Raw genomic sequence first — 15,688 nt, forward strand, 5'->3', positions numbered from 1 at the left:
TTTATCGTTACGGACAATTTAGGTGCTTGTACTTTTTTGACTATAAGTTTTGACACTAATTTTATTAACTATTATGGAATTTTTTAAACCTTGTTAATAATTTTAAAGTAAAGTAAAGTAAAGTAATATAATATAAAAAGTATGAATATTTTGCGCAAAATAGAAATTTGTTATTCGGTCGTCTAAAATCTCATTATGTCGTCTTCAATATTTTGTTAAATATTTTCACACAAGACACAATAACTAATCTGTAATTATGAAAAAGAAATGTTACAAAGTAATATACATGAAAAAGTTGATTAGTAATTTCGCAGTGATCCTAAAAGGAAAGTTCAGCGAAGTTCGTCCTAAGAGTGTCTATTAAGAGTAATGTGTCCTTGGGCACCAATTTTTGGGGGTTTGCTTGTGATATATTATTTGCAACGTGGGTTCAATTATTATTTTAATGATCTGTGTTATTAACTCATATATAAGTTAAATTTATTTTTCAATTATTACCTCTTTAACAATAAATGCATTATTATAGACGATTTATTTTAATTATTACCGTTTGTTGTCAGCTTGGCTTGCCATTGCTGGCATATTATCTTAAAACAGATTTTTATTACTTTCAACCTACTAAATAAATAAATGTGTTTATAATTCATCTAACGCTCACTGACTGCCCCTTGTGTACTCCACACTGGTGAAGCGTGGTGAGAGAAGCTTTAAAATCTTTTTTAAAGCATTAGCAAAATCTTTAGCAAAGACTTGAAGGTGAATTAAAAAATAGTTTTGTTCATAAAGATTGCATAGTACAAAAGTCTCTCGTCAAGTCGAGGTCTTCGGAGAATTACGTAAATTGGAAGACATAAAAAAATAAATGCGAAAAACGTTCTAACTTAGACGCGAGAGCGAAACTTATAACTATAGAAAATTAAACATCAGATGAAGGCTAAGAAATGAGGTAGTCGTTATATTTTCCAAGCTTTTAAAATTCACTTAAAACTAATAACTCAATTAGCCTTTCCGTTGTGAAGACTTTCATTCGTAACTACTTGTTAATTATGTTTTTTCTAATGGATTTTTATACAGCATTTTTTGTACTCAATTTTTTCACATAGATCAACAAGTGATATAAGCACAGTGTATTGAATAAGTCCCAACATTGTTCTTATAGTATATGAACATGTGAAGTTCTACTTATATAATAATATTATATACCAAATGCTTCACGCTCACGCTCTTCATATTTTAATATAAGTTTGTTGTACATTGTTCTAGTAATTCTTTCAATTACGCATTACAAAAAATGTCTTCTCATTTATTATAAGACAGTCGCCTCCTGTTTCCTTTATTCATACACGTAACATGAATGTTAAAGTTATTGATCATCGGTCTTACTTATAAACTACGAAGCGGCTGTTTATTTAAACACTGATTTCGCTCTTTCTGTAATTATTGATTTGACATTTGAAAGAAAAAGACACGGCATTGTCTGATCCACTAAATAACGTTTATAAGGTCACATGTTTTTATTACGAAACAAATTGTTACGGGTTTATTATAAACCACTAAATTGATGAAGTCTTTGATCAAAAAATATTTTCAGTGTTCAAGGAAATAATTTGTATGCTAACAGACTTAATAAATATCGATGTATTATTACGAGAGCTGATAGCATGGAATCCATTGTATAGTTACAATGGACCACAACAATAGCGGTGCCGGTTTACAAGTAATGCTTCTAGATCATTCTGTAGTGAATCAGATTCAGTGTTCAGTATCTTTTCTCCTATGTTTGTTAAGAGATTTTCTTTATTCTCTTGTTTGATATTGACGAGCTTTAGTGTTGTCGATAAAAAAGTGGATTATATCTAAATTCAAATTGCAAACATTTGAAACATCGTCATCGACAATAATTAGTTTTCAAATAATTCTCTATTGTGATTACGCTCGATTTCGACTACTGCGCGAAAGCTATGTATTATATTTTATGGCATCATTGCTATCATTAGAAATAACCTTAAATATACATATTTTTTATGTAATTAATTAATGCTAAAAACTTAAGAACTGATTATAGAAGGATGTAATATAATGAATACTCACCAATGTGCTTGCTTTCATTAAACGCTTCAGGTATCTTTCTCGTAAGGACTGCGTATACCGTGCAGACCACGATGAGAACGATGGGATAGAAGAAGGCGATCATGTAGGATGCGTCCACATACGAATCGCAGACGAGCATGTTGTCCTCTCTGGTCGGGTAGTGGAACATGGCGCGCGCTGGGGCTACTATCATCCACACCACCACGATTAGTACCTGTGAACAATTAACCTATTTATATTTAAAAGAATAACTGACTGACTGACATATTAATGCACAGCCCAAACTACTGGGGCTGGTAGCATGAAAATTTGCATACGGGTTCGTTTTATACAGTAAGTACCTCAATCAAGGATTTTTGAAAATGAAACACCAAGTTATAATATAAAGAGGATGAAAGTTTGTATAAAAATCCTTAATTTTTAACAACCTTCTCAAAAAGGGAGAGGAGGCCTTAGCCCAGCAGTGGGGCATTCACAGGCTGTTTCTGTAATTCTAAATTATGCACTAATGCAATATAAATAAAATATTACATAAAGTTTGGTACATATATAACAATGATATATGTGCCATTTAATTCAACTATAAATTGTAATGTCCTCCAGACCGATTTCGACCACAGCGGCCAATCTCAAGGAGATTAACCAACTACGCAGGAGATACTATAGTGCACAAGTATGTGCGCAAACACAAGTGCACTCTCTATTCCCTAACTCTCATAATCCGATGGGACGGTAATCCGACACGACCGGAAAGAGTTCAGGCGCAGGACCAATGGCTTTACGTGTTTTCGAGGCACGGGAGTGAAAACACTCTAACTTCCAGACTCCGGGCTGCTACTGAGAATTTTCTGACAGAAAAACCCAATAGCTTTTTATTGGCCCGACCTGGGAATTGAGCCCAGGACCTCCGTGTCTGCGGCCTTACATCAAGCCACTAGACCAATGAGGCAGTCAACTTTCAACAAAATTCAACTATAAATTGTACTTGTTGTTTGACAGAATATTTCTGTCTTGCATGTAATAGTTTATTATTGACATTTTTGGTGATTTATCGACATAAAATATGGTGTCTAAATTGATTTGATTCTAATGTAATATAATTACGTAATTTGCATAGAAAACAGGACGTATATATTAATAACGTCTATGTCTTTTTTTACGAAATTTAATTTCTAACAAGTTCTTGGAAAAGAAAAATGTGATAAACTTACTGCTTTTTTACAATAAGCGACCCAGATCGTTTTAATAGAAAGGAGATAAAATATGAATGATCCCGTATCTCGCTAACATCCGACATAGCAATTTGAAAAGATTGATAGGTGCTATTGATAAGGGTCGGGTCGTAGCTAATCCATGTCAGGCAAGTCAGTGTCCAGTGAACGATGCTGAAGAAGATATTTTTCAGTCCTTAAATGTTAAATGAACTTAAGGGTTACCTGATAGTAAGATAGCATATTTTAGCCGTTTAAATTAATATTTTAGAAAAAATAAAGTATTTAAATACAAAGCCGTATATTCTTTTTGTAAAGTTTTATTCAATATTCTTTTTGTAAAGTTGCTTCAATGCTTTAGTTATAAATTCTGTTTTATTTAAACTTGAACTTTTGCGACAGCTTATAAAAAATTTCACTTGTCGGAACGCGTGTTGCCACAAAAATGCAAATTTTCCTTTTGTGAAACCTTTTTCTTTCTGTTGTCATTTTATCTATATGTTATAATTATCTGTAATAATAAAACTATTTGAACTTTGGTCTTGTGTAAAACGAAACGAATTAGTTTTGTAAATAATTATTTTATTGAAATCTAAAATTGTTTTAAACTTATAATTTTTACGGCTTAATAATATTAGAAGATTCCAATCTAACTCAGAATACAATTTGCATAAATATTGTTACAAATACTTTAATATAATATTATTATATTAAGACACTGTTAAATTTACGACTACTAATACTAGATCCCTTTTATCTTTTCTTTAAAGAAACGAAAGAGGGTTTTATTATATTTTATAAGGGTCTTCTGACCACGCTTATATGGAACAGATTTCGAATGTTTTATGCATTCCGTGGTCCTAGTCGCCTTTGCGACGTGACCCTCGTGTAGGTTTGGTATCAAAGGATACTAGAATTTGCGACTAAATGACAACGAATATTGAGGATCTGGAAAGCACGGCGAGACTGTTTTGATTATTCAGAAAGCGAATATGCCTAGACAGATTTATTTAGGCTGGATACTTAAATGATCTAGAATCTAAATTTTTCTGAATTGATGTATAACAATATTCTACTATCCTGTGTATTCAGACTATGAAAATAACTTCTAATCATACTGAACAAAATTATTGTCACTAAAATTTATTGAATTTATCTACACGCAAAGCACGTAAAGCCATTGGTTGTGGTTCTGATCACAATCCGTTCTCGTCGTATTGACGTCTCATCGGTCTATATGATTAAAGGATGGACTGTACGAATGGAGAAATATATAATGTACTTGTGTTTTTTTTTTTTTTTTTATATTCGCCGGGAGGGCAAATGACTCTACTCCACCTGATGGTAAGTGGTAGTAGAGTCCAAACGCGACGACGGCCAGTACAGACGGGAAAAAACGTTCTGCACTAGCCGCCTTCGCCTTGCCGGCCCGCAAGATGCCTCTTCACGCCTCGTTTGAAGGAACCCGGGTTGTAAGAGGAGGGGAACACGTGAGCTGGTAAGGAATTCCATTTTTTGGAAGTGCGACAAAGAAAGGAGTTGCCAAATTTCTTTGTTCGCGATGGAATTGATGTCACAGTTAGGCGGTGACATCGAGAACCAGCTCGCGTGGACTTAAGAAGGAAGGGGGAAGCGGGAATTAGAGAGAATAATTCCTCAGAGCACTCGCCGTGATACAGTCGATAGAAAGCGCTCAGTGCTGTTATCTCACGACGCAATTGTAAAGGTTCAAGGGTGTTTGTGACCTTTACGTCGCCAATAATGCGTACGGCACGTCGCTGCAACCGGTCCAAGGCCTCAAGTAGGTACTTAGCGGAGCCATCCCAAAGGTGCGAGCAATATTCCACGCAAGACCGTACCTGTGTTTTGTACAGCAAGCACAGTTGTTGTGCCGTGAAAAATCGCCGCACCTTGTTCAGAACTCCGAGTTTCCGTGAAGCTGTTTTTATAACAGCCTCGATGTAATCCCTTGGACTAAGGTGTTTGTTTATATACTTTTGTCTCCGTTAAGAATGAAGATATGGATCAATTTCAGATTTTTTTTAATGAGGTTTGAAAGACAAACGACCAAATAAGCACTTATCTGATGGATTATATCGAGTCATAGAAAGTTGTTACCATTCCAAATAAACATCAATACACTGTCAACCAAATTCATATAATCCGTAACCGTAACCGTAACAGCCTGTGAATGTCCCACTGCTGGGCTAAAGGCCTCCTCTCCTCTTTTTGAGGAGAAGGTTTGGAGCTTATTATACCACGCTGCTCCAATGCGGGTTGGTAGAATTCACATGTGGCAGAACTTCAGTGAAATTAGACACATGCAGGTTTCCTCACGATGTTTTCCTTCACCGTAAAGCACGAGATGAATTATAATCACAAATTAAGCACATGAAAATTCAGTGGTGCTTGCCCGGGTTTGAACCCACGATCATCGGTTAAGATTCACGCGTTCTTACCACAGGGCCATCTCGGCTTTTTCATATAATCATTAGCATAGTTTTTTAATTACATCCTTTAATTATAAAGACTGAAACAAAAGTTATTTATACGTGAAATAAAGTGACAGTCTGCAAAAGACCCACTGCTGGGCTAAAGACTCTCCCCCTTTTAGGAAGGTTTGGAGCTTTTTCTATCAAGGTGTTCCAATGCGGCTTGGATACACATGTTGCAGATTGTCATCCGGCACATGCAGGCTTCCTCACCGCCAAGCATTTACACAAATTAAGCACATTAAAAATCAATCTCAAAATCAAAATCAGTGGGGTGCTTGCCTGGATTTGAACCTGAAATCATTAGTGAAGATTCACTTGTTTTTACCCACTGGAACATCTTGGCTTTATATTAAAGTCGGTATAAATTAATTCGAGCATTGTCTTGGGAACCTTTAGAATGGGATAGTATCCGAAAAAGGGGCTTAATAGTCAGGGCTATGAAATCTCTTTAAGAATGTTTGTAATAAATTGTTACTCATTCTACTTTAAGAGCTTTTGTTTCTCAGTTTTTTTAAGTATAATGAAAAGTATTGATGTATATATTTAAAATATTATATAAATCTTTCATGAATGAAATGATATAATATATACAAATCTTTCATGAATGAAATGCTGGAGAGTCAATAATTATAGCCCAGAGAAAGAACACGTGGACCTTAACCAACGGTCTTTTGATGTCTTTTTTTAATCAGTTTTCTGTTCTTAGGTCGCTACAAATTACTCTAGCCGAGTAATTTAATTTGAAAATATAACGACTCGTCATATAACGCCGAGTTTACGAGGACCTCGCAAATTGGCCAATCCAGCATTTGAGGTTATACCTTAATCAGTTTCACGAAATACTTATGTTTCATTAAGTATATCATTAATATATATTATAATGCATCTTATTGAAATAGTAAATGATATTAAAAAAAACGTAAAATTAGAGTTACAAAAGAGAGAGATAAGAAATCCACAACAAACAAAAAGCTTTAAAACAACATTATCAAGAAAGTTACGTGCAAAAATAGTATAATCTAAGATCGTATGTTGGATGATTTTTTGCCAAATTCGTGATCACTCTCACTTGTTTATTGATTGTCAAAAATCTATCACCGGTTCGGAAATAAACACAGACCTGATAAAGACTTTGCTCATTAGAAGGACGTGTTAAGTAATAAATAAATTGGCAGAAAACGGATTTAAAACGATTGTAAGCCGGTGACTTCGACTATTTCTGAAAGTCGCAACTTAAATGAGTGTACACGGGATTCAAGCACGCTTTGTAGGCTTTAAAGTGTATTTGCGCCGCATGCTTTAAATTCATTTACTGTATAATTTTGTTTGTTTGTTTGCAAACTTCACACAAATTCACAAACATTATAGAATTATAGCGCATGATATAAACACGTTCGAACATTCAAAAGACGGCCTCGTCGTTAACATTATTCTGTTGAAACTTATGTTACATTATTTGAGTTTGATAACAATGATATATAACCCAAAAAACTACATAACGCAATATTATCAGTGGATTAATGTATATGACTCTAATCCAACAGCTTGGAAATCTTCAGAAAGTCACCAATAATTACACAAGTTAGATTTTTGTCAACACATGTTATAGTAAGTGATCAGCCGAGATGGCCCTGTGGTAAGAACGCGTGAATCTTAACCGATGATCGTGGGTTCAAACCCGGGCAAGCACCACTGAATTTTCATGTGCTTAATTTGTGATTATAATTCATCTCGTGCTTTACGGTGAAGGAAAACATCGTGAGGAAACCTGCATGTGTCTAATTTCACTGAAATTCTGCCACATGTGAATTCTACCAACCCGCATTGGAGCAGCGTGGTGGAATAAGCTCCAAACCTTCTCCTCAAAAAGAGGAGAGGAGGCCTTTAGCCCAGCAGTGGGACATTCACAGGCTGTTACGGTTACGGTTATGTTATAGTACAGAACTTGAATAAATCTATGTTATTTATTGAAAAAAGATTGAACAGACGGCGTTATTATTTGGTATCTTGTTTAACAGACTGTAATGGTTATACAGATCTGATATCTCAAAGTACGAGCGCTTTTGTTGTAATAACTATCTTTCAACAGATAACAGGGATCGGGTGGCAATTACGGTTCTACGAAAACTTTTATTTTAATTCCTGTTGGATAAAAACAGCTACAACGCTGCGAAAATAAATAAATGTTTCAGTTTGAAAACAACATAAATTATAAAATATATTACTGTAGGTTTCGCCTTTAAATATGGTTGGTTCAGGCTCAGGTTCGGTTTTAAATATGGTTGTTCCATTCTTAACTCTTGAAAATAAGTCCCGAGCATGCATTTGTTAATTTGAAAGAAATAAAAATCTTTTATTTATTTCCAAGGAAAGTAAAGCATCCTAATTAAAGAACTCCAAAATTAGGACAATTTAATTACTTTCATATTGGTAGCGTTATTTATGACTTCAAAGTAATTTTAACAGGAAGCTAAATCTCAAAAAAATAAAAAAATAATTATTTTACTGTCCATACTAATGTACTCGTAAGTATCCAAACACGCATATACAAAAGATTTATTAATATTTTAAAATTACACGTCTTTTAGTAAATGCTTTTAAAAATATGTTGCAAGAATTCTTTGAAAGTCAAATTTAATTAGTGCTACCATTATTTACTATCATTACTTATTAACGAATTATTTATTAGTGCTATTATTAATATTCCTTATATTATATACGTATATATAATCATGTTTTTTTTTTTTAATAGAAAAAATACTAAGTTGGACCTAGAACGCGAAGAATATATGGCACACACTTGAATTGCAAATCTTGTCTATTGGAAAAAAATAAAACTGCTTGGGTCACTACTTTTTCAAATTTATTGCTCTCATAGGACATTATTTTATCGTCAAAAAGGCTCATATCGTGACCTAACTAAAACCCTCAATGAATTATAAGGTTAGAATCTTTTAATTCCATACTTTAAAATATTGTTTTACGTATCTTGTGAAGTTAATTTATAAGTCTGTTTACAGATTAGGTAAATCATAGCAAATTACTTGCTGGTAAGCTTTTGTACAAGCCCGTCTGGTACTACCCATTCATCACATATGCAAACAGCACTATTTAGTATATTTGTGTTCCGGTTTAAAGGGTGAGTAAGCTTATTACAGGCTCAAGAATAATAACATCTTATTTCCCAGTGTTGGTGGTGCATTGACGATTTTACAGTGCCGATGTTTACGAGCGGTGGAGACCATATACCATCAGATGATTCATTTGTAAATCCTGTCTTTTATGAATATAAAAAAAAAAACAAATTAAAGCTATTCTGAGGTTTAATTGTATTTAATGTGAGCCATTACCTTTACTATTTCGCCTTTTATTATATAAATACTCGCAGTATTATACTTTGTTCATATAGAAAAAAAAAAACAGTTCATCCCACCGCTAGACAAAGGCTTCCTTTTAAGGAAAAACACCAATCATCCCCAAAAATAAATAGTCGTAGTAGTAATAAAATATAATTGAGTGACGCATATATAAAATTGCAGTATTAAGTAAAAATGTTTTTAAATTTGATTAATTAATAGGCAATAATTAACAATACATAAAAAAAATTAAATGTGTACATGACATACATGTATCAATAAATAATTGAATATTGAAGTGAAAATTTGATTACTTAGTTATAAAATAGTGCAATTTTTAAACACTAATTTAAGTATTTTCTATATATAATTGTTATAAAGGGTATTTTATTATAAATCATTGTTATAATGTACATCAGCTTTGGATTAGGACTCAATATCACTTTTCTGTTAGGAATAATTTTACAAATCTAATTATCGATTCGCTTTAAGACTCCGAGAACTAAGCGAAGTAACTTAGAAGAGAACTTAACACATCTAATTTACTTTACAAATCCTCTAAATTTGAGGAACCAATGGCTGGCGAACTAGTTAGTGTCTGAACTTAAAAACTATATTATCAAGAGAGATACGAGATAGTTCAATGTTGGTATAAAGAACATTACGGATATCTTACTTTTCTCCTATTAAGGAGAATGTTCAGAAGTCCTACTTTTATGTTTAGTAGTTAGTTTAGTTATTTGTGATATGTGGACTTGCAAATACGCCACCTGGTAATAAGTGGTCACCACAGACCATGGGAATCGGCACTGTAAGAAATACTAACTATTCCTTACATCGTTAATGCGCCACCAACCTTGGGGATATAAAATGTTAGGTCCCTTTTGCCGAGTGGCTCGCTCACCGTTCAAACATAACAATACAAAATATTGCTGTTTAACAGTAGAATATTTGAAGAGTTGGTGGAACAAACCCAGACGGGTACACCAAGCCCTACTATCAAATAACTAGCTATATAGCGATAGCAGTATAGCAGTGTTACTGGTATATTAGTTCTTATCAAAGACGAAGGAAATAGGAATCACGAATTGAAATCACTAGGCTGTCTAGGGTAATTATGAGTAGTATTTTAGTAAATAAATGTTATGTACTATCCGTACACAGACTGGCTTGCAACTCATTACATCAATAAGTAAAAAATCTTCCGAAATTTTAATATTTATATATTTGGCAAAATACAAGGCTACTATTTATTTTAAAACTAAGGAAGTTATGTCGTGAGCAACTAAGTTAGGTACTTAGGATCACGAGAGAATATTTATTTGAGTCCTGAGTACTTGTTTATTGTAGTGACGTTATATTACCAAAGACTTAGACGAGTCTCCATTTAAGTTTTAAATTTATGAAATAAGAGTTCCAAAACTTTATTACTTAGAAAAGTTTTCGTGAAAGCAGAACGAGGTTTCCAGGAGCTGTTAGAAATGTATAATATGTTTGTAAGCTTTTTTGAGAAGGCTATGTTCTATAATGCTGGTCTACTGGGTAGCTAGGTTATAAGGTTGAACAGATCCTGAGGTATTAAGTTCTTTTATTGGCACGCCTTGAGGTTAAGACCGTCAAGGACCGCCGTGACAGCTAACGGCATGACAGTCTATTTTGCTATCATGAACACAACCTAACATTCTCTACACCCTTGTTGTCTGAGTGGTGCGTGTACTTTATACCTCGTTGCTATATTTTATTAAAATAATAAAATATTTATTTATTTTACTTACAAAACTGTACGTTTTTATTTACTTTTCTACATATTTATTTATTGGCTTTATTTAATTGTAGTCTTTCAATAACTCTCAATTTCAATGTTTCACACCTGCTGGGCGAACAGAAGCGGCCACAATTTTATCATAATTATATTTCCACATACTCGCGTCTTCGTTATTTTTATATGTGTATGGTTTCATTCCGTTAATTTTCAAATTTAAATTATAAGATATGATATACTTTATTTACATTCAAATTATATATATACGTATATAGGTAACTAATTACTTTGTGTCTTTGTGTGACCATCGTGGCTGCAGTTGACTGTTTTGTCTTTTTTTTTCTTAATCAATAAATAGTTAAATATGTACTTATTAGCATGGTTGAGAATTAAGCTAGCAACGATCAAATTAGGAACAGTTTTAGCAGACGACGGATGTTTCGATAATACTTTAATGTAACTCTTTATCATGCATTAATTTTAAAGAATATAATTTTATTTATTACTTTGTTGAAGTTGATTACATTGTAACTATCCAAGTTCGATTTCCGCCCTTTGTGAATAATGTTCACACTGTTCTGTTACTGTTCAACGATAAGGGTTGAGGAAATTAAACTTTAATCGCTTTGAGTTTAACTTAGAATGTTGAAAAATTAAAAGTATAATTAAAAATCTTTCAAATATAGGGCGTTTTATTCTATAGATGATTAAATATGATGATGATTCTTCGCAGTAAATATTATATTCCGAACCGGTACCTTTAATATTAATTTGTAAAAAGACAATGAAAACGTTCACGTGTCGACTTGAATGAAGTTTATTTTGATTAATTTTGAATTATCGCGTTCCCAATTGTTCGTCGGTGGTATAGCTCCTAAATCTTTAAAATCACAGAAATTGTATTATTTCAATGTAAATGTATGATAGGGAGAGCCTGAATCTGAATATAAGCATAGATTAAGTTATAAAACATACAGCCTTGAGTTTGAGGGATATCGCCCTGTTATAATGTATATGTATATTCAATTTTTATTTATTAAAATACTAATCTCAGATTAATTGTATTAAAAAAAAGTTTGATCGTGTGTAGTTTTGATTCAGAGTCACATTATTCATCAATCAATCAATCAATCAACAGCCAATCGTTGTCCACTGCTGAACATAGGCCTCTCCCAAGGTGCGCCAAAGCTCCCTGTCCTCCGCCTTCCGCATCCAGTTGGTGCCCACCACCTTCTTAAGGTCGCCGGTCCACCTGGCTGGAGGGCGCCCTACGCTGCGCTTGCCGATTCGCGGTCTCCACTCTAGGACTCGTCTGCTCCAACGGCCATCGGTCCTACGACATACGTGACCAGCCCACTGCCACTTCAGCCTGCTAATTTTGCAAGCTATGTCGGTGACTCCGGTTCTTTTCCGGATAATCTCATTTCTGATCTTATCCTTCAAAGATACTCCGAGCATAGCTCGCTCCATAGCACGCTGAGCGGCTTTGAATTTGTGGACTAGTCCCGCAGTTTGTGTCCACGTTTCGGCACCGTATGTCATGGCAGGTAAGACGCATTGGTTGAAGACTTTCGTCTTCAAACATTGCGGTATAGACGACTTGAGGACTTGACGAAGGTTGCCAAATGCTGCCCATCCCAAGCGAATTCTTCGATCGGCTTCCTTCTCGAAGTTGTTCCTACCGACTTGTATTATCTGTCCTAGGTAGGTATATTCACTAACAACTTCGAGAGGTTTCCCCTCGACATATCGGTCCCGGCACGACATGCCTATTGAACTCTCGGTATGACCTTGGTCTTGTCCAAGTTCATACCGAGACCGACACGCCGGGAAGACTCGCCTAGGCTACGCAGCATTTCGGTGAGTTGTTCCAGCGACTCTGCTATGATGACGATATCGTCGGCAAATCGCAGGTGTGAGATGTACTCGCCGTTTACATTGACTCCATACCTAGTCAGATCCAGCGTTTTGAAAACGTCTTCCAACGCGTTGGTGAACAGTTTCGGGGATATTATATCCCCCTGTCTCACCCCTCTGCGCAGTTGGATCGCCTTCGTCTTACAGTCCTGGATGTGGACAGTCATTGTAGCGGCGTTGTACAGACATCTCAGTACCTCGATATATCTCCAATCGATATGACATCTCTGCAATGAGTCGAGCACTGCCCAGGTTTTGATGGAGTCGAAGGCTTTCTCGTAGTCCACAATGCCATACACAGCGGCTGATTGTACTCTTCGGTCTTCTGCACAATCTGCCGAACAGTATGGATGTGGTCCACGGTGCTGTAGCCTGATCGAAAGCCGGCTTGCTCTGGGGGCTGGAACTCGTCAAGTCGTCTGGCGAGACGGTTCGTGACGACTCTTGAGAACAGCTTATACACGTGACTCAGGAGGGAGATTGGTTTGTAGTTTTTCAAGAGGGTTTTATCACCTTTCTTGAAAAACAGTACCACCCCACTCCCGCTCCACGTTTCCGGGGTCTTGCCATGTTGGATGACGGAATTAAAGAGGCTTGCTAGCTCTTTCAGGACCGGAGTCCCGCCTGCCTTAAGCAACTCTGTTGTGATTCCGTCTTCTCCCGGAGCTTTGTTGTTTTTAAGCTGTTCTAGAGCCGCCCTTGCCTTGGTCAACGACCGGGAGCTCCTCGGAGTAATGGCGCATAAGAGGGACGCGCTGGTCATCAATACTGATTCCCACGGGTTTATCCGATCTTGAAGAGAACAACTGCCCATAAAACCTCTCTACTTCTCCGACAATCTCAGGCCTAGAGGTAACGACCCCACCATTTTCAGTTTTAAGTTTTGTCAAGCGGCCTCCCAAACTTGCGAGCGAACACTTTCGATCCCCGATTTTGCTCAATCGCAGCCTTGATGGCACGGGTATTGGAGCGTCGGAGATCGCGTCGCGTCAGCGTTTTTATTATTCGATTTAAGGCCTTATCTGACAAAAACGATGGTAGTTCTCGTCGTTTTCTCATGAGCTCGAGTGTCTCAGCAGAGAGTTTTGGTGCGTTGTCTCTTCTCTGTGACGGAAAACACTTGCGGGATGTGTTTTGCAATATTTTGACCAACGTGTCGGTTCTCTCATCAATGCTGCTTATGGTTTCCAACGCGGTGAATTAATTTTGAAGTTCCATTTGGAACTTTTCGGAGCCTTGAGCAGCTTGGAGCATGGTAGGTCGGAGAGTAGACCTCATCATTCTCGATCTTTCGGCTTTTAAGTTAATATTTAGAGTGCCTCGAACCAAGCGGTAATCACTTCCGGTATTAAGCCTGTTGATCACTGAAACATCTCTAAATATGTGCCTTTTATTCGAAATGATAAAGTCTATCTCGTTCCTTGTCACGTTATCGGGGCTTCGCCAGGTCCACCTCCTCTGAGGCTTCTTTTGAAAGAAAGAATTCATCAAAAAAAGCCCCTGTGCTTCGAGAAAGTTTACCAGCATTTGCCCCCTGTGATTTCTGCAGCCCAAACCGTAAGGTCCGACTTTCGATTCACCGCTATCTTGCACTCCCACTTTAGCATTAAAGTCTCCCATAACAACATTGTAGTGGGCCTTCGAGGTGTCGTTCAGGGCCTTTGCGATGTCCTCGTACATCGCTTCGACCACATCATCAGAGTATGTCAAAGTTGGCGCATATACCTGTACGATCTTCAGGGAGTACCTGTCGGAAAGTTTTAGGACAAGGTACGCTACCCGGTTCGACACACTACTGATTTCCACAATGCTGCTAATGAGATCCTTTTTGACTAGAAAACCGACACCACCCTGAGAGAGGTTATCACCTTCGCGGAAGTAGAGTAAGTTACCGGACTCTAGAGTTATCGTGTCCTCCCCCTGTCTTCGGACTTCAGATAACCCCAGTATATGCCAGTTTATATGACTTAACTCTACTTCTAATTCGGCGAGGTGATGGTCCAGCCTCATCGAGCGTCCATTATACGTTGCCATGTGCAGTCGTTTTATACGGTAGCCTGCCGTGAATCGGTGATTCATAGCACCCCCTGTCCTGCCGATACAGCGACCGCTACCTTGGTCGGGCCTAGCGGGCTTGCCGGTAACTGGGGGCCTTTTTTTTGGGCGCATCTGCCATTAAGGGAGGGGTTTGCCCATACTCGCCGCTTTGGGCAGGCGTGTTGGCGAGCGCAGTAGGGGGGTAAGATGTTTATGGGAGGGGGGACATCATTCATAATTATTTTGAAATTAAATTATATTTATTTCTCTCAATACAAGAATTTACGGGTAAGTATATTAATTTTGGGTCGATTTTGTGACTTATTTTTTTAATAGCTGGTAATAATAGACTTCACTTGCTGTAAGGATTTATACCATTTGACGTAATCAACTTCTTTGCCAAATGTTACGAGTCCAACCAGTCGTTTGATATATCTGTTTATTGGAGAATTATCATTGGTAATTACTTTTATCTTTCAAAATAATAATCTGACCTGTATTGATACGAGCGCTGTACATATCGCAAGCTGTGAGCTGGGCGAGATGAGGATGGGTCGCTTGGCGGAGTGCTTGCTGGCGTTGAAGATGCGTGATATCCTGTTGGTCTTTGTAAGAAGAGCCGCGTACACGACCGTAAAGCAGAAACCGGTACCAAATCTACAACAAAGGTAATTTTTAAAGCTTATTGGAAAAAATCTGAAAAATGGTATAAAAAATTATCTTTATTTCCAGTACAATGAGTTTAATTTTAATCAGTCATGAATAATTTTTTTGTAACGATTTTACAACATAATAAGTCTATGTTTTACGTCCATGTAC

General features: G+C 36.4%; 1 protein-coding gene across 1 annotated transcript in view; it reads right to left on the reverse strand.

The window, feature by feature from the left end:
• The window catches only part of LOC126773955 (metabotropic glutamate receptor 2-like), an 82,616-nt gene that overhangs the window by 3,372 nt on the left and 63,556 nt on the right, over positions 1–15,688 (reverse strand). The window contains exons 13-14 of the mRNA XM_050495216.1: positions 15,364–15,526; positions 2,092–2,305 (exon numbers count right to left, since the gene is read on the reverse strand). Coding sequence (XP_050351173.1) covers positions 2,092–2,305; positions 15,364–15,526 — 377 coding nt within the window. The remainder of the gene's footprint in view (positions 1–2,091; positions 2,306–15,363; positions 15,527–15,688) is intronic.

The sequence above is a fragment of the Nymphalis io genome, chromosome 15 (genome assembly GCF_905147045.1).
Source record: "Nymphalis io chromosome 15, ilAglIoxx1.1, whole genome shotgun sequence".
Taxonomy (NCBI): Eukaryota; Metazoa; Arthropoda; class Insecta; order Lepidoptera; family Nymphalidae; genus Nymphalis; species Nymphalis io.